At 38.7% G+C, this 22,155-nt stretch overlaps 1 protein-coding gene across 3 annotated transcripts in view; it reads right to left on the bottom strand.

Moving 5' to 3' along the window:
- Positions 1 to 22,155, bottom strand: part of MAST2 (microtubule associated serine/threonine kinase 2) — a 206,949-nt gene that overhangs the window by 168,747 nt on the left and 16,047 nt on the right. For all 3 annotated transcript variants that reach the window (XM_042996974.1, XM_042996972.1, XM_042996973.1), the window contains exons 2-3: positions 12,139 to 12,283; positions 7,058 to 7,200 (exon numbers count right to left, since the gene is read on the bottom strand). In XM_042996974.1, the coding sequence (XP_042852908.1) occupies positions 7,058 to 7,200; positions 12,139 to 12,283 (288 nt within the window). The remainder of the gene's footprint in view (positions 1 to 7,057; positions 7,201 to 12,138; positions 12,284 to 22,155) is intronic.

Raw genomic sequence — 22,155 nt, 5'->3', positions numbered from 1 at the left:
TTTACATGAAATATCTGGAATAGGTAATCCACAGAGACAGAATGCAATTGGTAGTTGCCAGGGCTGGGATGAAGATAGAATGGAAAGTGACTGCTTAATGGGTAGAGCTTTTTCTTTTAGGGTGATAAAATGTCTTCAAACATTACTTAAATTGAAAGTTCAATCTGGTTTTGAGCTTTGATACTTTAAAGTTTATACTTTTCTTGGGACCCCTGGATGGCTCAGTTGGTTAAGCATCTGACTTTGGGTCATGTCATGATCTCGCAGTTCATGAGTTCAAGCCCCACATCAGGGTCTCTGCTGTCAGCCAGTGTGCAGCCTGCTTTGGAACCTCTGTCTCCCTCTCTCTGCCCCTCCCCTGCTCTCTCTCTGTCTCGCTCTCACTCTCAAAAAAAAAAAAAAAAAGTTTACTCTTCTCCCTGTTAAATCTCACTTGCTAGTTCTTCTTGAACCATCATTTCTGTTTGTGACTGAACTTATTCAACACGGAAAATGTGCCCTCAGCATATGTGATTAAGTGTCTCTTCTAGGTCTTTATCAAAGAAGTTGATGGAAATAATTATTAGGGCAGGGACAAAGGGTGCCTGGGTAGCTCAGTCAGTTGAGCATCCAACTCTTGATTTGGGGTCAGGTCATTATCCCAGGGTCATGGGATCAAGCCCTGTGTCCAGCTCCACACTGAGCACGGAGCCTACCTAAGATTCTCTCCGTCTCCCTCTGCCCCTCTCCCCTGCTTCCTACACTCTCTCTAAAAGAAGACAAGGACAAGAATAGAGGTCTGTATGACCTGATCACATCAGGCTGGTCCTGACACATTAAATCAACCTTCTTTTATAGACATTATACTTCAAACAAGTATTAATACAATCAGCTGTAACATTAGCAAAGAAATCCCAAAAAGTTCTTTACTCATTTAATAAAAAAGTATACATTGCTTACTATGTGTCATATATAATGCTACATATAAATTAGAAACATGATAATGGAAACAGTCATTCTTTGCAGTGATCATTCCTATTGTTAAAAAGAAAACCACAGGCCCAAAATGGTGTCACTTAGGTTAAGGCCTCAAGTCGGTAAACCAATACCTAACTGCAGTTTCAACCCCAGGAATGTAACCTTTAACCTGTTGACATGGAATTTCCTGGTCAATACTCAGAAATTTACTAATAGACCCCTTCTGCTCGCTTTAAGAGGGCAACCTTGCCTAAACAATGCATTCCCTGCTAATAAATTCCTTTCTGTTTTTTTTTCTTCCTTTTTTTTTTTTTTTTTTTTTTTTTGCTATGCCCTCTCTCTGCCTTTAAAAACCTTTTTTCTTGCTTAACTCCTTAGAGCTCCCTTCTACTTGCTAGAGGGGATGCTGCCTGATTCATGAACCAACTAATAAAGTCAATTACATCTGTAAATTTACTCAGGTTGAATTTTGTTTTTTTCAACACTATAAGGCATTATTCTTGTAAAGGCAAGTTGGCCAACAAAGTAAAAAAAAGAATCCCAGGGGCGCCAGGGTGGCTCAGTTGATTAAGCATCTGACCTCGGCACAGGTCATGATCTCATGGTTTGTGGGTTTGAGCCCCACATCGGGCTCACTGCTGTCAGTGCGGAGTCCTCTTCAGATCCTCTGCCCCCCTCTCTCTCCCTCTCCCCTGCTTGTTCTCTCTCTTAAGAATAAACATTAAAAAAAAAAAAAAAAAAAAGAATCCCAAAAGTTCATTCGGAGAATCAAACCCTACCAATTAAAAGATTCTTGAGATTTACAATCCTCCCATTAAAATGCCAATATTCAGTACAGTTCACTGGTTAGGCCAACCTCAGTATAAATTACTTGAACCCAACAAGAAAAACCATCCAAACCTAATCCTTCCATCTGTGGTCTCTGTTTCTAGTTCCTCATTCCCCATTTGCTAATCTCAATGAAAACTCATTCATTCAATAATTACTAATTATTGTACATTATTATAACTGTAATAGGAAATTACTGAAAGACTTTAATCAAGAAAATGGCTAAACATTGGTGCTGCATAAATATTGACAAAATGAAAAAATTGGAAGATAAAACTGAAAGAAAGAAGGTACAGTGTAGGTGATACACTTAAAGGTACTACAATAGCATTGTGTGGTAACAGATGGTAGCTACAATTTTGGTAAACACAGCATAACATACAGAGGTTTGTTTTTTTTTTTAATTAAGTTATTTTAATGTTTATTTATTTTTGAGACAGACAGACAGAATGTGAGGGGTGGGAGAGGAGCAAAGAAAGGGACACAGAGAATCCAAAGCAGGCTCCAGGCTCTGAGTTGTCAGCACAGAGCCTGACACAGGGCTGGAACTCATGAACCGTGAGATCATGACCTGAGCCGAAGTCAGATGCTTAATCGACTGACCCCCCAGGCACCCCCCACCTACTAACTTGTTGATTGGCTATGTTGTACACAAGAAACTAATGTAACATTGTGTGTCAACTATACTTCAGCTAAAACAAAACAAAAATCTAAAAGAAAGAAGACTAAACATGATCAGATTTGTGTTTTGGAATTAACAGACTTTAGAGTGAAGAGTGACCTGGAAACGAAGAAGACTGAATACAGTGTTAACATAATAAGGCCACCAAAATGACCTAAGTAAAAAGACTGTCAATGCGGCTTAGAATGGGCAACTGTGGGGAAAAAGAGCAGATCACCTGGAGATGTTGGGAACTAAGGCTCTCTGGGTGATTGGATAGGGAGGGGAAGAAGGGCAGAAGAGGAGTCAAGAAGGACTTCCAGGTCTCTGGCTTTCAACTACTGGGTGGATAATGGTGATATTTAATAAGACAGGGACCAAGGAAGAACTGGTTTAGGGGAATAGAGAGGCAGAACAGGGGCGTTTGGGTGGCTCAGTCAGTTGAACATCCAACTTCAGCTCAGATCATTATCTCGCCATTTACAAGTTCCAGCCCCGCATCAGGCTCTGTGCTGACAGCTTGGAGCCTAAGAGCCTGCTTCAGGTTCTGTGTCTCCTTCTCTCTCTGCCCCTCTCCTGTTTGCACTCTGTCTCTCTCTCTCTCTCTCTCTCAAAAATAAATAAAAACATTTTAAATTTTTTTTTAAAAAGTAAGGCAGAATAAACAGATGGACTGAGTTGTAGGGTGGTATAGTTCAGAGGATTCATAGAGCACCTGGGTGGTTCAGTAGGTGGAACATCCAACTCGATTTTCAGCTCAGGTCATGATCCCAGGGTCAGGCTCCTCACTGAGCATGGAGCCTGCTTAAGATTCATTCATTCATTCATTCATTCTCTCTCTCTCTCTCTCTCATATTCTCTCCACCCCTCAACTCCCTCTATACCCCCTCCCCTGCTCTCCCTCAAAAAAAAAAAAAAAAAAAAAAAAAAAAGGTGGCACGCCTGGGTGGCTCAGTTGGTAAAGTGGCTGAGTTTGTGAGTTTGGCTCAGGTCACGATCTCTCAGTTCATGGGTTTGAGCCCCGCATCGGGCTCTGGGCTGACAGCTCAGAGTCTGGAGCCTGCTTTGAATTCTGTGGCTCCCTCCCTCTCTGCTGCTCTCCCATTTCCACTCTCTTTCTCTCAAAAAATGAATAAGCATTTCTAAAAATTTTTAATTAAAAAAAGGAAAGAAAGAAACAGGGGCACCTGGGTGGCTTAGTTGGTTAAGTGTCCAACTCTTGATTTTGGCTCAGGTCATGATCTCACCGTCCGTGAGATCAAGCCCCACGCCAGGCTCCACCGTGACAGCATGGAGCCTACTTGGGATTCTCTATCTCTCTCTGCCCCTTTTGTACACACACTCTCTCTCAAAATGAACTTAAAAGAAAAAAAAAAAAGTAGTTCTTTTACGAATCTCCCAAAAGATAAATAAATCAGCTTTTTAAATGGGCAAAGAGGGGCGCCTGGGTGGCTCAGTCGGTTGAGCGTCCGACTTCAGCTCAGGTCACGATCTCACAGTTCGTGAGTTCGAGCCCCGCGTCAGGCTCTGGGCTGATGGCTCAGAGCCTGGAGCCTGCTTCCGATTCTGTGTCTCCCTCTCTCTCTGCCCCTCCCCCATTCATGCTCTGTCTCTCTCTGTCTCAAAAATCAGTAATAAACATATAAAAAATTAAAAAAAATTAAAAAATAAAAAATAAATGGGCAAAGAATACGAATAGACATTTCTTCAAAACAACATTGCAAATAGCCAATAATCACATTAAAAGGTACTCAGTGTCATTAGTCCTCAGGGAAATGTCAATCAAAACCACAAGGTACCACTTCAGACCCACTATGATGACTAAAACCAAAGACAGACAACAGCAAATGTTGATGAGGATGTGAAGACATCATATACTGCTGATAGGAATGTAAAATGGTACAGCCACTTTGGGAAAGAGCAATTCCTTATTAAAAATGTTAAACATAGAGTTACCATACAACCCAACAATTCTACTCCTAAGTATATACCCAAGAAAAATCAAAACATATCCACATGGAAATCTTTACACAAATGTTCACAGAAGCATTATTCACAACAGTCAAAAGGTAGAAACAACCCAAATATCCATCAACTGACAAAATGTGGTATATCCATACAATGAAATATTGTTCAGTGATAAAAAAAAGAATGAACTACTGCTACATGCTACAACATAGATAAACCTTAAAAACATCATGCTAGAGGGACATGTGGGTGGCTCAGTCAGTTGAGCAATGGACTCTTAATTTCAGCTCAGGTCATGATCTCACAGTTTGTGAGTTCAGGACCCACGTCAGGCTCTGTGCTGGCAGTATGGAGCCTGCTTGGGATTCTGTCTCTGTCTCTCTCTGCCCCTCCACCCCAGCCCCTCTCAAAAATAAGTAAATACAACATTAAAAAAAAAAAAATCATGCCAGGGGCACCTGGGTGGCTCAGTCAGTTAAGCGTCTGACTTCGGCTCAGATCATGATCTCGCAGTTTCTGAGTTTGAGCCCTGCATCCAGCTCTGCAATGATAGCACAGGGCCTACTTCAATTCTATCTCCCTTTCTCTCTGCTCCTCCCCCACCTCTCTCTCTCAAAAATAAATATTTTTTAAAAAGTCATGCTCACTGAAAGAAGCCGTCACAAAAGGCCATATATTGTATGACTCAATTTATATGAAATGTACAGAATAGGCAAATGTACAGAGGCAGAAAGTAGATTACTGGTTACATAGGGTTGGGGGAAAGGGAGGATAAAGAGGTGACAGCTAAAGGGTCTGGGGATTCTTTCTGAAGTGATGACAATGTTCTAAATTTGACCACAGTGATAGCTGCATATATCTGTAAATATACTAAAAGTCACTGAATAGTACAGTTTAAATGAATAAATTGTATCATATGTGAATTATATCTCAATAAGCTTTTAAAAAGAGAAAGTAATTCAGGAATACTCTCTACTTCAGTTGGGCTAGGCTAGGACTCCAACAACCTCAGTCCAGGAATTCCCTATGCAACACAATACCTTAAAATAAAACATTCAATTTTAGTGGCAATAGTTCTCAAAAGGGTACATATTAGAATGAGTTGTAATGCTTTAAAGAAAATACGGGATCCCTGGGAACACCCCAGTCCCACTGGATCAAAATCTTTATGACAGTGTATGGATTTATATATATATATATTTTTTTTTTTACATTCCAGAGGTTAAAAGGAAGACAACGTGAGGCTTTTAATAGACATGTTGAGAACAAGTGAAAAAATTTGAATATGGTCTTTATATTAGATGCTATTATTAAACTGATGTTAAACTTCTTGTATCTGATAATATATTGTTACTTAGGAGACTATCCTTGAGCTTACAAAAAATACTTTTAAGGGTGAGGCACATAAGGTCTGTAACTTGCTTTGAATTGTTTCAGGAAAAAATATACATAAATACACACAGATAAAACAAATATAAAGTTACAAACAAATCAGTCAACCTAAGTCAGTTTATATGGGTATTCATTGTATTTGAAAATTTCAAAATAAAAAGTTAGGTAGCAGGAAAAATTCCCAATTCTCCCTGTAGCTTAAGAGTCACAAACTTCAGGTCAAAAAGAAATCTGACCCAAAAATTAATTTCCCAGTTGCTATAAAAAGACTTCTTCCCCTATCCTCACTTCCCAGGATGGACAAATGGACAAAGCTTTCTAATCCATATGTGCCCAAGATTTATAATCCTGAAGAACAGATGAGATTACATTTTAATGGGAACAAGTGTCTGTTATTGTACCCTGAAAATTACTAGTGTGCTTTGTCCTTTAGAAAGAGGGAAGAGTGTGATTTCAGCAGGAAGTCAATGAGTACCTTCAGTAAAACAGCAGAGGCACTAAAGGTAAAAGAGTAGAAGATGCAATCACAGGCGAAAAAACTGCCCAGACTACACAGCTTAACTTTTGTTAGATCCCGTCTATCATACAAATCCTAGACAAAGAAAAGGCTCACTCTTTCATCCAGGATATACTGAAGTGCCTAGTACTTTATCCTATCCTCATGTACTAAATATGTATATCAAAGAGCTATACACAGAAGCAATCTAACTTCACAAGGTTAAGAATCCTGTTTATAAGGGGGTATCTGGGTGGCTAGGTCGGTTAAAGGTCCTACTTCAGCTCAGGTCATGATCTCGCGGTTCGTGAGTTTGAACCCTGCATCAGGCTCTGTGCTGACAGCTCAAAGCCTGGAGCCTGCTTCGGATTCTGTGTCTCCCTATCTGCCCCTCCCCTGCTGGCAATGTGTGTGTGTCTCTCTCTCTCAAAAATAAACAAACATTTAAAAATATATAAAAAATAAAACCTTTAAAAAAAAAAAAAAAGAATCCTGTCTAGAAGAATGCTCTCTCCCAGAAAAATGCATTCATTCAATCACATTGAATCTTCTTCTTGACTCTCCCTACATGATCAGTACCAGTGATAGCATAAGAGAGCAATCAGAATATATTCCATTAAATTCCACTCTTTCTATACTTCACTTTGAAAAATTAAACTATCTAAATCCTAGAAAGAAAAATAATAAATGTGGCCATGACAAAGACAATCAAGAATTTGTTCATAAAGCAAGGGACCATCTTTACTGACACTTACCAAGCTGGCAGTAAGAGAAGGTGCAGATTGTCCAAGAGACTGGTTCCTCATTCGAACCAGGTTTGATGCTTCTCCTGAAGACTGCCAAGTCACCTGTCCCACACTGCTATGTACACTGCTGGACAAGGGGAGCAGCTGCTTACCTTCAAACACAAGGTTCAGAAAATATACTTGTAATTATTTATTAATTAACAAGTGAAAATACACACTGATATCAAGTGGATAAAAGTATACCAATTCAAAACAAAATGAAGTTCTGCCATACCCATTTTAGAATCTGTAGCCCTTTAAAAATTGCAACTGCCTTGGGGTCCCTGGGTGGCTCAGTTGGTTAGCATCTGACTCTTGATTTCGGCTCAGGTCATGATCTCACTATTCGTGGGTTCAAGCCCCGTGTCGGGCTCTGCACTGACAGCATGGAGCCTATTTGGGATCCTCTCTCTCCCTTTCTCCGTCTTCTCTCTCTCTCTCTCTCTCTCTCTCTCTCTTTCTCTCTCAAAAATAAATACACTGTTAAAAAGATTCCAGGGTGCCTGGGTGGCTCAGTCGGTTAAGTGTCCAACTTCATTCAGCTCAGGTCATGTCTCACAGTTCATGGGTTCAAGCCCCACATCAGGCTCTGTGCTGACAGTGCAGAGCCTGCTCGGGATTCTCACTCTGCCTCTCTCTCACACACGTTCTTTCTCTCTCAAAATACATAAACAAACATTAAAAAAATATAATAAAATTCTCTGTAATATCCACCACCATGCCAGCCCCCAACCCAGACATCCAACCTAGCAAGCCAGGAGTTTTCCAGTCTCTTCCATGCTACTTAGTTTCTCACCAACTCAATGCAACATGAGTGAAGCAGGCAGCTTCTCCTAGACAAGTTTGGTCCCTCGGTTTCCAGAAGACAAACACTGGATCTATAATGCTCTGTCTAGACTCCATGTGTTCAGTCCAGGATGACTGACTGCCTTAATCCCAATGAAAGAATACAAGAAAGTCACTTACAAAGACTGAGTATCTAGAATTGCAATGACTTTCCAATTCAAGTGCAAGTCCCATTTCAACCTCTTCCTTCATAATGTTCTTCACATTGCTGCTAGTTATTTAACCAAAACAAATGTGATATCATTCCCCGCCTTAAAATATTTCTGATGACTCCTTACTGTTTAAAATAACTAGCCAAACTTTTAAAAAACTAAAGAGATCCTTGGTGCGACTGGATGGTTCCATTGGTTAAGTGTCTGACTCTTGATATCAGTTCAAGTCTTGTACTCAGGGTCATGTGAGTTCAAGCCCCACACTGGGCTCTGAGCTGGTCATGAAGCCTACTTAAAAAAGCAAAAAGAAACAAACAAACAAACAAACAAACAAAACCCTAAAGAGATCCTCAATAAATCCAGATTATCTTCCTGGCCTCATCTCCAACTCTTTTCCATACCCATTTGCTCACTCAACTTCACGTATGCCCTGCATTTTCACCTGGCTTTATCCTGATCACCCAATTCACTTGAAAATTCTTCTTCTTCCTAGCAAAATCCTATTCAACATGGAAATACCTGCTGTAATAAAGGTGTGAGCAAAAGGAGTTTTTAGTTTTGTTTTTGCTACAACATATCCTTTTATTGCAACAAAATATGATGCAAATTATTTGGAGGGCAATTTAGCAAAACTTATTAAAATTTTAACTCAAATGTTTGAATCCAGCATTCCACTTGTAGGAATACAGTAAAATGAAAAAAATAACAGTCCAGAATGCTCACCTTAGCAATGCTCACCAGGATAAAACTGGAAATAAGATAAACGTTCATTATAGTTTAAAGAAATTATAATATCTCCACATAATGAAATACTAAACCCATTAAATGAGGCACCTTGGGGCGCCTGGGTGGCTCAGTCAGCTTAGTGTCCAACTTCAGCTCAGGTCGTGATCTTGCGGTTCGTGAGTTCAAGTCCCCGCGTCAGGCTTTGTGCTGACAGCTCAGAGCCTGGAACCTGCTTCACATTCCATGTCTCCCTCTCTCTGCCCCTACCCTGCTTGCACTCGGTCTCTGTCTCTCAAAAATAAATAAACGTTAAAAAAAATTTTTTTAAATAATAATGAGGCACCTCAACATGCAGTCAAGAGAAAAATGTTCAACATTTCCTGTTGAGTATAAAAAGCAGAAAGGAAATATGTGGCATACGATTCCAATTTTGATTTTTAAAATAAAAAAGTTTATGTATATTTACATAAATTTTTAAATATATATTTAAATATAATGGAGCATATATAAATAGTTGGAGAGAGGGAGATAGAAGACTAAGAAGAACTTTTCACTTTGATAATAATGCAGGTCTTTGAACACAAATTTTTTATTACTGGTATATCTATTTTTTTTTAAAGATTTATTTTATTTTGAGAGAGACAGAGAGAGAGAGAGAGAGAGAGAGAGAGAGAGAGTGAGAGTGTGTGTGTGTGTGTGTGTGTGTGTGTGTGTGTGTGTGTGTGTGTGTATAAACTGGGGAACGGCAGAGGGAGAGAAAAAGAGAAGCCCAAACAGGCTCCATGCTCAGCACAGAGATCAACACAGGGCTCAATCCCACAAACCATGAGATCATGACCTGAGCTGAAATCAAGAATTGGAGACTCAACCAACTGAGCCACCCAGGTACCCTATGGTATATTTACTTTTTTAATCAGAAACATGCAATGTTTTTTAAAAATCTAGTTATCTTTCAAGTCTGTTCTCAAATGTATGCTTTACCAAAAAGCCTTTCCATAAAACCCTCTACAAAAAGTAAGAATGGTTTTCTATTCAAAACTTCCATAAGGCCAGAGTAGAGACTGCCTGCCTTCTTTCCTTCCTTCTGCAAATGTTGCCATGTTCTCCAGATGACCTGCCTACTCCTCATCTATATATTCTAAAGGAAAGAGATCATTGACTTACCCTATCCACATATACAAAGGCTAGTATCATAGCCCTATCTCCCTTCAAAATAAGGGCTTACTGGGGAAAGGCTTATACATTTGCAAAAGAAACCCATTTGGATATATACAAGTCTGGGCTTGAAGCATACCAAGGTTTGCCAAGAATTTGAGGAAAACAAACAATGTAAGAAGGAACAATATGAACAAATGGAGCAACTGGCCTTTTAGTAAAGAAAGAACTCAGAAGAAAACTTAAAAATTATAATTATTCTTACAAGGATTCAAAAGGCTAATGTGCAAAATAATCCCAGTTAAAGATGGCTGACTGAGGACATACTTTTATCTTTGGTCACCAAGGACAGTAAATGAAAATAAAGAAGTAAAATATACAAACAAACAAAGGCTATAATGAGGGAGGGGGATTGACTAAGGAAATGAATAAAATTTGGGGAAAATCTAAAGCAGATAGGTGAATCATAACCAATGGAACTGGGCAAAGAAAGACATAAGGTATAATAAGCATAAAGGAAATTGCAGTTAAATCACATATGAGGCTACCCTGCAAAATCTCAGATAAGTTCAGTATTCAGAGATACAAGATACTAAAGAAGATATAAAGTTAAGACATAAAGCTGAACTCAGATTAACTGAAAATCTATAGGCAAACACAACCACATTCCCATATTGTACCACCCAGCAGCCAGACAATCCCCTCACAGGATAGAAGGGATATGGGATCTCAGAGCAGAGTGATGGATTCTGGTTGTTAGGTGCTCAAAAGAAAGAGCTGATTCAGAAACAAAACTTTAAAAAAAATTTTTGATACAAAACTCAAAATTCTGTTTACTCATACAAAATTGAGAAGGTAACACATCCTTATATTCATAGCATTCTGCTATGAAAAGAACCAAAAAAATGGCTTTATGTGATTAAATACATGCCTGGCAAAATAACAATTCCAATAAAAAAGTGCAAAGATAAAGCCAAGAAAATAGCCCTGAAATGGGGCAAAAATAAAAAGAAATTTAAAACCATTTACTATTAGGCCAAGAAGTATGGTGGGGTTTCTTCTCTATTAATCTAGTATTTTTAGCTGAGGCCAGATTCTCTTTTAATATTCTATTGATTTCTTAAAATTATGTCACATTTTAATGGTTTCCCACTTGGACTATAACTTCCTTGTATCATTTCTTCCTCTTGAATTTTTTAAAGACTTTTCAATGGGGAAGGTAGGGAGGCACTACCGGCTTTGGAAAGGATTTTGAAAATGGGGGTGGGGGCAGAAAATCAAAAGGAGTGCCTGGATGGCTCAGTCAGATAAACATCTGACTCCTGGTTTTGGCTCAGGTCATGATACAGCAGTTCATGAGTTCAAGCCCCACATCGGGCTCTGCACTGGCAGTGCAGAGCCTGCTTGGGATTTTCTCTCTCCCTCTCTCATTGCCCCTTCCCCATTCTCTCTCTCAAAATAAGTAAACTTAAAAAAAGAAAATCAGAAGAAGCAAAGGATGTAAAGTCTACAGAAGTGAGCAGAAAGCAGAAGTCAAATTCAAAGAGAATAACCAGTGACAGTGGTCAACTAGGAGATAACTAAGAGGCCCAGGAGGCTACCATTCAGAGACACCACCAGGAACTAGTAAAGAGAGGAAGACAGCCTTACCCTTGAGTGTTTTATACAAAACTACCACCAGAGAAGATGACAAGTCAACTGATATACTGTTAAATATTGACAACACAGTCCCATATTTCTTAAAAAACAAATTTAGAGAGGGGCGCCTGGGTGGCGCAGTCGGTTAAGCGTCCGACTTCAGCCAGGTCACGATCTCGCGGTCCGTGAGTTCGAGCCCCGCGTCAGGCTCTGGGCTGATGGCTCGGAGCCTGGAGCCTGTTTCCGATTCTGTGTCTCCCTCTCTCTCTGCCCCTCCCCCGTTCATGCTCTGTCTCTCTCTGTCCCAAAAATAAATAAAAAACGTTGAAAAAAAAAAAAACAAATTTAGAGAGGCTCCTGGGAGGTTCAGTTGGTTAAGCATATGACTCAAGTCATGATCTCACACTTCATGAATTTGAGACCCACTTGGAGCTCTGCACCAGTGGTGCAGAGCCTGCCTGGGATTCTCCCTCTCTCTCTCTCTCAAAATAAATAAATAAAAGCTTTAAAAAAAAAAAAAATGTAGCTACTCACCTGACAGAGAACTGGCCAGGCTTCCTCTCCGTAACTTACAGTCATCCTGACTAAGTTGTCGTTGAAGTTTAGCTTTTCCAGTGGATGCAAACAGGTCAGGATTACTGAGCTTCCTGAAAAGCAGGGGACTAAGTCCAGTTTTTTCCTTCAAAGAAAAAAAGGTAAAATATAAAGTCTTTAAGGTCTTTTCTGAAAGTATAAGGACTTTATATTAATCATTCATTACAGTTAAATAGTGCCAGCAATTTTATACTTCCTGATCAATAGCTAAAGCCAAAAACATATTTCTTAGTAAAAGCTATTTGGGTATGCTATGAAGGCTACAGGACACTGATTATAAATGCAAATGAAGGGATGCTTAGGTGGCTCAGTCAGTTAAGCATCTGACTCTTGACTTCGGCTCAGGTCATGATCCCACTGTTTCTGGGTTCAAGCCCCGCATCAGGCTCTGCGCTGGTGGGGTGGAGCCTGCTTGAGATTCTCCCTCTTTCCCTCTCTCTCTGCCCCTCCCCCACTCACACTCTCTAAGTAAATAAACTTTAAAAAATAAAATAAATAAAAATAAATAAATAAATAATAAAATGCCAAAGAAAAAACGGGGGGGAAGGCTCACAAGATGACACGTTAAGACATTTTGACAGGATGTATTATTCATAATGAGTACATGTCTAGTTATGTTTATTTATTTTCCTCCTTCTATTCACTCTTCCTATATATCCAGTAAAGAAAAGCATATTTTAGTTTTTAAAAAAAACATAAATAGCAGACCTTCCTTTACCTAATATACAAGGTTAGAAATGCCTCTAACATTCAATTAATGCTAAAATAAGATATAGAGATTTCTTTATAGGTCAAATAGGAGCTGAATACATGTTTCAATGAAAAAGCATAATAGTACTATGGAAAGGGGTGCCTGGGTGGTCAGTCAGTTGACCATCCAACTCTTGATTTCGGCTCAGGGCATGATCGCAGGGTCATGGAATAGAGTCCCACGTGAGGCTCCACACTGGGCATGGAGCCTGCTTGGGATTCTCTCTCTCTCTCCCTCTGCCCCCTCCCCAGCTCACACACACTCTCAAAAATTTTTTGAAAAAATTTTAAAGTACCACGGAGAAAATACAGATAATATGAAACATTGACAGAGCCTCCTCCCATTTGTCTGTATTTTAATCCAGCTCATCTTGCTCCATCCCAATGCCTGTTCCTCTTCACTCAGTAAGCAATGTCAACTCTCTTCAAGATTCAGACATTTTGAAGCAAACATCCACCTCATTGGCAGCATTGAAAGAGAAACTATTTTTAAAAAAATAAGGCAAATGAGACATATCTTTCACATTTCAATGAAAGAAACTAAAACAAATACAGGTAATTAGCACATCAAAGTGATATGGACAGGACAAAGACAAAATGAGAAACATAAGAAATAACTACAATCTATGTTACCTGCCATTTGAAGAATAAGACTCAAACAACTAGTAAAAGCCACAGGGCGGGGAGAATGGGAAAATGCCAACCTTCTTCAGATTTAAAAAAAATAAAAACCTATAAGGTCATACACTGTGATTGGTGGGTTCACAAACATGTTCACAAACATAATACTGGTTGGTGGTGCCTATCCAGAATATAATTTACAAATGCCCCAAAATAAAAAAAGTTAAATAAAAATAACAGTTAAATAAAAATAAAAATAAGAGAAGTTAAATAAAAATAAAATAAAGAAACAAGGAAACAGTATTTTTAAATTGGTAGTAAATGGATAAAATGATGAAGAGGGATATTTAGGCACTGTATCATTAAAGCAAATGGTGTGTCAAGATAACTATAACAGAAGTTAGCAGGGAGAAAGGGAAACTGGAAGCAGTAACTAATACAAAAAGAGAAGACAGCAAGATAGCACTGTATATTCCCACCATCGGGTGTGTTAAGGATGAAATACTACCTATGCATCAAGGAGAAAGCATGGAAGGAAGCAGGGTTTGGGCACTAATGCTGATAACCAACCAAAAAAGGCCGGCCACTCACAGAGGCAATACCCCAGCATGCAGCTTTAGGTGGAGTAAGGAAGCATTGGAAGATATCAAGCTGAAGTAATATCCTAAATGAAGACAATAGGGAGAGGGAAAGGACTCATCCCCAAAATAACTTACAAACCAACTACATCAGGAAGCCAGCACTGGGATGCCTGCTACACTGTATGGATGAGCAATTAGTCTTAGCCAGAAAAGGAACAACAACGAATACAGGACTAGAGCAGCACCAATTAAGAGCAAGTCCTAGCCTTTTCAATCTCCCTATTCCCTATCATAATATACCATAGAGAAAAAAAAAAAAAAGCCAGAAAACAGAAAAAAATAAATAAAAGTATATCACATCCCTTCTTATTCCAAGTCTCACCTGTCAAAACCTTGCAAAGGGAAGCAAATATAAATTAAATTGGATAAGAAATTTAATTTTTAAACAATTTTATTTTTAAGTAATCTCTACACCCAGTGTGGGGCTCAAACTCAGAACCCGGAGATCAAGAGTCGCATTTCCACCAATTGAGCAAGCCAGGAGCCCCTGAAATTTAACTTTTAAATTAGTATGTCTTTTTTTTTCTTTTTACTGAAGTATATTAGTCATTTCAGAAAAGTACACATATCCAAGCATATAACTCAATGAATTTTCACAAATTAAACATACCTATGTAACCTGTATCAAGATATATATTTAAAAAAAAAAAGACATAACCAAGCACCCCAAAAAGCCCACTGTGTTCCCTTCCAAGCACTACCCAGGCTTCCAACAGAATAGATTATATAAAGTGAAAAACTTGGGGCACCTGGGTGACTCAGTCGTTTAATCATCTGACTCTGGATTTCAGCTCAGGTCATGATCTCAGGGTTCGTAGGATCAAGCCCTGCCTCACTCAGGCTCTGTGCTGACAATATGGAGCCTGGTTAGGATTCTTGCTCTCCCTCTCACTCTAATTTTGCCCCTCCCCTGCTCACACTCTCTCTCAAAAATAAACTTTTTTTAAAAAATTAATAAATACGAAATCTTTATATGAATGGAATCAACTAGCCTGGACTTTTTAAAACTAAATTTACCCAAGAAGTCATTAAGGGACAGGATAGAATGAAGCAAATAATACAAAATCACATATAATCCAACAGAGAAAGAAAAAGTGTATAGGAGGTAGAACTTCCTTACTAATTTCCATAATAACTTCATATAGTTCTCTAGTTTCCATTCTAGTCACTTATGAGATCCATCCAAGCTGCATGTTTTCAGGTTCTATGAGATCCATTATACCCTTTAAACTCTTCCTTTCGGCTCAAACTAGATTAAATTGGTTTTTATAGTGTTTACAATCAAATGATTCTTAAGCAAATTAGGGAGTTAAGGAGGGGAAAGAGTCTAGGAAGACTTAGAGGCTTCTGGCTTGGGTAGTATGCTTATCAAGACAGGGAATACAGAAGGAGAAACAATTTACAAATAAAACACTGCTCTGACAATAGTAAATATTAGCATTAACTACAGATCATAGTACTTTTCCAATAACTATTAGGGGAACTATAAACATTTAACCTGAAAGAAAGAAAACAAAGGAGACATGAGTAACTCTCTACATGAGTGCTATTTCTTACATTACAGGAAATTTCTAACTTCTGAGGACAGAATTAGAACTAATGGATGAAATTAACAGATAAAGTAGGTTTAGTTAGAAGGAAGAGCTGTCTAGGGGCGCCTGGGTGGCTCAGTTGGCTACTGTCCCAACTCTTGATTTCGGCTCAGGTCATGATCTCACAGTTTGTGAGTTCAAGCCCTGCATCAGGCACTGAGCTGACAGCACAGAGCCCGCTTGGGATTCTCTCTCTCTCCCTCTCTCTCTCTGCCTCTTTCCCGCTCTCAAATTCTCTCTCTCAAAATAAATAAACTTTAAAAAAAGAAGAAGAAGAAGGAAGAGCTATCTAACAGTCAACAGGCCACCTTAAAAAGGAATGGACTGTGCCACCAGAAATACTGAAAAAGGTGAAAGCTGACCTAAAGCAGTAATTCTCAAAATGTGGTCCCCCATACCAACAGCACCAGCATGACCTGTGACCTTGCTAAAAAATGCAAAATCTCAGGCTTCACCTCAGACCTACAAAATCAGAAATTCTGACAGAGGGGACCAGCAATCCATGTTTTAGCAAGCCCTCCAGGTGATTCTGAAGCACATGAAAGTTTGAGAACCACCAGACTAGGTCAAAAACTTTCAACATGATCCCACCAACACACAAATATACCAATCAGTTGTGAGGACTGTATCACAAATTACTTAAAATTTAAATAAAGTACTCAAGTTTGCAACCACTTTAATTAAATGAAAGCAGGTTCTTGGTAAACTCTACAATAAAGTCAATTCACCTGTATTACAACATTCTTCAGCGAAAATTTTAAAAGGCAGAATTATAGCAAGCATCCCAGAAATTACACATAACCTATATTTATTTATATAACATTATAACAATAACACATCTAACATATGCCAGGTAAAGTCCAACTGTCCAAAAAAAAAGGGCTGAAAATTGCTTGACTACACAATCTCTACATTTTCTTCCCAACTCTAGGAGCTTCTTGCTTTCTTTTTTAATTATGAGTACTGAGTTGTGCCCATTTTGCTTGTTGCCCTGGGAGCCCTCACAGAGACTTCTCTCTTTTGGCTCAAAACCATCTCCCTCCTCCACAATACCAAAGCAAATCTCACACTAACTTTACCCACAACGCTAGTGTTGTGCTTACACTGTACTATGCTATTAGGATAGGATTCAAAGGAAAGGATTCACAGCTGAAAAACTGTAGTCTACACAACTAAAAACATTTGTACCAGACTAAAAACCTGGATTAACTCTCATTGGGAGTTGTCTTATCCCAAATGACTGGTAATCCAGTAGGTAAAGAGAATTCTATACCTCGTGGCAGATTCTTCCTGATCTACCCAACGAGAGTCAAATCCAGGTGCCACACTAATCAAAGTCCATCCTCTTAATCCCTATCAAAAAACCTTTGCTTGATTATCTATCTATAATGAACTTTGACCCATACCCCAAGCATATCAAACACAGACATAAATTAACTCTAAATGGATCATGAATCATACTGTAAAACCTAAAACAATAAAACTTAAGAGTAAATTTTTGTAAGTTTTAGAGTTTGTAGATAAGATACAAAACACAAGTTTAAAAAGAACAAAGTTATAAATTGGACTTCACCAAATTTAAAAACTACTCCTCTTCAAAAGATACTGTTTAAAAAAATGAAAACAAATCACACACAAGGAAAAATCATTTGCAAAACACATGTTAGAAAGGACTGGCATTCACTATATAGAAAGGTCTTACACAATTCAATAACACACAAGCCAATTAAAAATGAAAAAAAGACTGAACAGACACTTCAACAAACAAGAGGCAACTACGGCAAAAGAATATACAAAACCATCATCAATATGATTTATCATTAGGGAAACAAAAATTAAAATCAAATGAGAAGTAATGTCAGCACAAAATAAAAGGCGGGGGGGCACCTGGGTGCCTCAGTCAGTTGAGTGTCTAACTGATTTCAGCTCTGGTCATGATCCCAGAGTCGTTGGATCAAGTCCCTCATCAGGCTCCATGCTGCAAATGGAACCTATTTGGTATTCTCTCTCTCCCTCTCCCCCACTCATGCACGTGCTCTCTCTCTCTCTAAAACAAAACAAAGCAAAACAAAACCGCACAGTTGCAAGCTAACATCTCCCCGGAGAAACAACTGGAAAACAAGCAGAAACTATCAGAACCACCTTTGTCAGAATTCTGGAAAACAGTCAAAGGTTTACAGTCAAGAAAATGCTGAATCAAGAAGTAAACTTAAAAATGGTAGGAATGCTTTGTGGCATTTTTATGTGCCCCTGCCCACCCACTTCTTGATGTTAAAGCAGTGTGAAGACATCAGCTGGTGGTCCTAGTGCGGGACCTTGGTCCCCGATTCTAGAAGGAGCAGAACAAATCTTGTTTGCAAATTATTGTTTATAGCTGTTCTCACTTGTCTGGGGGCTGCCAGAAAGACTGACACAAGGCACTCCTTTATTTCACCTAACTCAGAATCTGCTCAAGGCAGAAAAGCAGGAGGCTTTGCTCAAAAACACTGTAAGGTGATCCGACCACCCAGAGCCACGTGGACCAAAAGATTAAAGGTGAGACATAAAACAGACTGCCTAAAGCCTGGGAGGAAAACGGGAGAGTTTCTTTGGAAAATTTGTGCAATCAAAATAGGGTAATTTAGAAAGTCCAAGGTAGGGGCACCTGGCTCGTTCAGTCAGAAGAGCTTAGGCCTTTCATTTCAGGGCTGTAAACTCAAGCCCCACATTGACTGTAGAGATTACTTAAATAAATACACTTAAAAAAAAAATAATAATAATAGAAAGTGCAACGCAAAATGCATGCTCAAGAAAGACCTGAAAAGACTCTAAGCTTTCATTTCAGGCTGATCCCTATGCTCACTATAAGTCTAGCTAAACAAAAAGTCCATATAGGAGAGTGGTTTGCAAAGACCCTATAGGAGGTAGGTTTGTTTATTTAGATTCTGGTGATCAAGGAAATCTCTATCTAAACACAAGCTAAGGAACAGAGACTTCAGTACCACAGTACAGTACCACAGTATACACAGACCAAGGAATATAATTTCTGCAAAAATAAATAAAAAATAAATGTTGGGAAAACTCACTAGAAAAATGGACAACTACAGCCTTCAACAACCTAAAACAACAAACTCTGGAGAAAGGGGAAGTGATTTCCAGAGTTATCAACATTCAAATGTCCATTTTTCAACAACAACAAAAAAATCACAAGACCTACAAAGAAATGAGAAAGTATGGACCATTCAAAGAATCAAAATAACAGAAACCACGTCTGAGGAAACCCAGCATTTAGACCTAGTAGTAAACTTTAAATCCCTTTCTTAAATATGTTCAAATGTACAAATGAAAGAAAATCGGAAAAACAATGCATGAAAGAAAAACAGGGTTGCATATACGATACTCAAGGAAAGACAATGTGAGCCAAGGATTTTATATCCAGGATAACTAACCTTCAAGGTAAAGGGCACAGGAAAACTGTTACCAATATAAAAATAATTCAGAGAATATTGTTCCAAGAGGCCCTTCCTAAGGAATCTACCAGAAAACAAGATTTACACAATCAAAATAATTACAGCAATATCAGCATGTGATTAGCATTAAATATGCAGTCACTTGTAAAATGAATAAATGTACATTCAAAGGGAGAGTACAGTATATAATGGCTATATAATTTGAAAATGTAGATACACATTTTCAACCACAAGATGGAAGGGGAAGGTGGAGACAGCATATACAAAAAAAATTTAACAGTTCTCATTAATCATTTATGGTAGTACATTAGAATTGCCTTTAGAGACATATATTTATGTAGGACAAAGCAAATGCATAATTACTGGATATTCTAATTGTTGGTTCAAAACACTCTCAGAAGCTTCCCGGCTGTAATCTGAAAGTGGCCCCTGTTTCAGGGGTAGGGAGAGACAAAAGAAAGAGGCAGGCCACTCCAAGTTGGTAGGTGGCAGTATTAATAACCAAAGGAAACTTACATAACAAGACTTGCCTTGGGCAGCAGCAAGACAAATAGATCTCCACAACTGCCCACCAGATCTTGGTTTATAAAGAGGCCTTAACTAGGTGCAGTCGTGTATACCATGCAGGTGTTTTCAATACTACATCACTATCTCAAGGCTATGTCCTTGAAGAAGCCTCTGGGAGCAGGAAAGGCAAGTGGAACCTATTTCCAAGGACAGGGGAGGGGTGAGGAGCCTCCCAGAGCCCAGGTCCATCTGCAGTCATGTCTTTTTGATAACATTCTCCAATACTTAATTCTTTCACACCGTGAGTCTTTGGGAATATGATTCGAGGTAGGAAATAGAGAAAATACTGATGTAATATACAGGAGATTAAGTTTTTTTAAAAATCTGAGTAGTCCTTTGCAAATACACTGTTAATTGACAAGTAGTTTATGTATTTAACTCTCCACTGACAAGTTTAGAAACAATGACCAACATAATAGCAAAGAGTATCCTTAAGATATAGTTTGCAGTTGTTCTAAAATACCACTTCCCATTAAAAGAAACCAAGAGTTCTTAGAAAAACAGCTAATTCCAGGTCTAAGGTGGAAAATGAGCCCGGAACAGTTTGACCCATGAGATTGCAAAAAAACTATCAAAACTATTAGGATCAGGTCCAAAAGACTAAGAAACCAATTGTTTCTAGACAAGAGGACAATCTGAGATTCAATTAGTACAAGAAAACCATCAGATGCTGTACATTTAAATGCCTGACCGGGGTGGATCAGTCAGTTAAGCCTCTGACTTGGGCTCAGAAAGCCTGCTTCGGATCCTCTGTACCCCTTTCTCTGCCCCTTCCCCACTTGAGCTCTCAGTCTCTCTCAAAAATAAATAAATAAACTTAAAAAAAAAGGTTTAAATGCCTAACCACATGAATAATAAGATGACAGGGAACTAATTACCTTAAAAATCAGGCAAACTTAAAAGGAAAGAATCAAGCCTTTCTTATATGTACTATACCACTGGGAACTAAATAGTAGATGAGGGGAAGCATCTCCTCAAAATGTTATTCCAGTTAATAATTGAAAACAAAATGATAGAATTGTATCACCATTTTGCAACTCCCAATTACTGAATCTTGGCACTGAGCATCAAAACTGCTAAAATCAAAGAGTAAGCAGCAGAGATTACACACCTACTGTTGAAAGACCACACAACCATCTATAATTTTGCCAAAGGAATTAAACCTGAGGCTGGATGAAGCTTCTGTATCCAGCTGTAATTTGCAGGAAATACAAAGGATACGGAAACATTTTGAAATGCATCATGGTTATATAGTAGGAAACCTACAGGTCAAATGCCCCAGATATTTCTACGTATAAATTTTAAGGAAAAGGAAGACATGGAAGGGAAAGCTACAGATTAAAAAAGATTTAAGACATATCTTGTGTTGGGGCACCTGGGTGGCTCAGTCGATTAACATCCGACTCTTGATTTCGGGTCAGGTCATGATCTTACTGTTCCTGGGATAGAACCCACGCATCCAGCTCCGTGCTGACAGTAGGTAGCCTGGTTGGGATTCTCTGTCCCTCTCTCTGTGACCCTCCCCTGCTTGGGCTCACACGCGTGCGCAGGTGCATGCACATACACGCTCTCTCTCAAAATGGATAAACTTTAAAAAAATAAACATATCTAGTGTTTTTATTTATTTTGAGAGAGAGGGAGAACACAAGCAAGGGAGGGGCAGAGAGAGGGAGAGAGTCCCAAACAGGCTCTCTGCTGAAAGTGGAGCTCGAACTCCTAAACCTGTGAGATCATGACCTGAGCCAAAATCAAAAGTCCAATGCCCAAGGGACTAAGCCACCCAGGCACCCCTATCTCATGTTTTTAAAGGGGCAGGACTAAAATGTAATGTTTTAGATGCAAACTTACAAGGAAATGCAAGCAAATTATTACTTTTTAAGTCAGGACAGTTATTACTTTTGAAGGGAAGGTGGGGCTATGATTGAGATGGGACACATTTATAGAATGGGTGGCAAAACTGTTTTTCTTGATCTGGGTAATAGTTTGTAAGGGTGTTCATCTTACAATTCATTAAGTTATACATTTGTTTTGACTGCTTTTCTGTGCTTCTTATATTTTACAATAAAAAGGCTAAAAAAGAAAAAGAGGAAAGGAAAAAAAATCACAAAACAAGTGGCCTGCTGCAAAAGTAAGGGAATATTTTGCCACACATAAAGTTAGAGCAGTGACAAAAAACAAGCACAATAATAAACATAGAAACATTTAGTGAGATCCAGTACAAATGAGAAATTCTAAATCTTGATTTGACAACAAAAACAACACTCCAAAACAGACATTCTTTTTTAAAAAACTTTTTTAAGTTTATTTATTTATTTTCAGAGAGAGAGAGAGAGAGAG

The sequence above is a fragment of the Panthera tigris genome, chromosome C1, assembly GCF_018350195.1.
Source record: "Panthera tigris isolate Pti1 chromosome C1, P.tigris_Pti1_mat1.1, whole genome shotgun sequence".
Lineage (NCBI taxonomy): Eukaryota > Metazoa > Chordata > Mammalia > Carnivora > Felidae > Panthera > Panthera tigris.
Note: the sequence above shows the minus strand (reverse complement) of the source record. Positions and strands in the feature narration are given on the sequence as shown.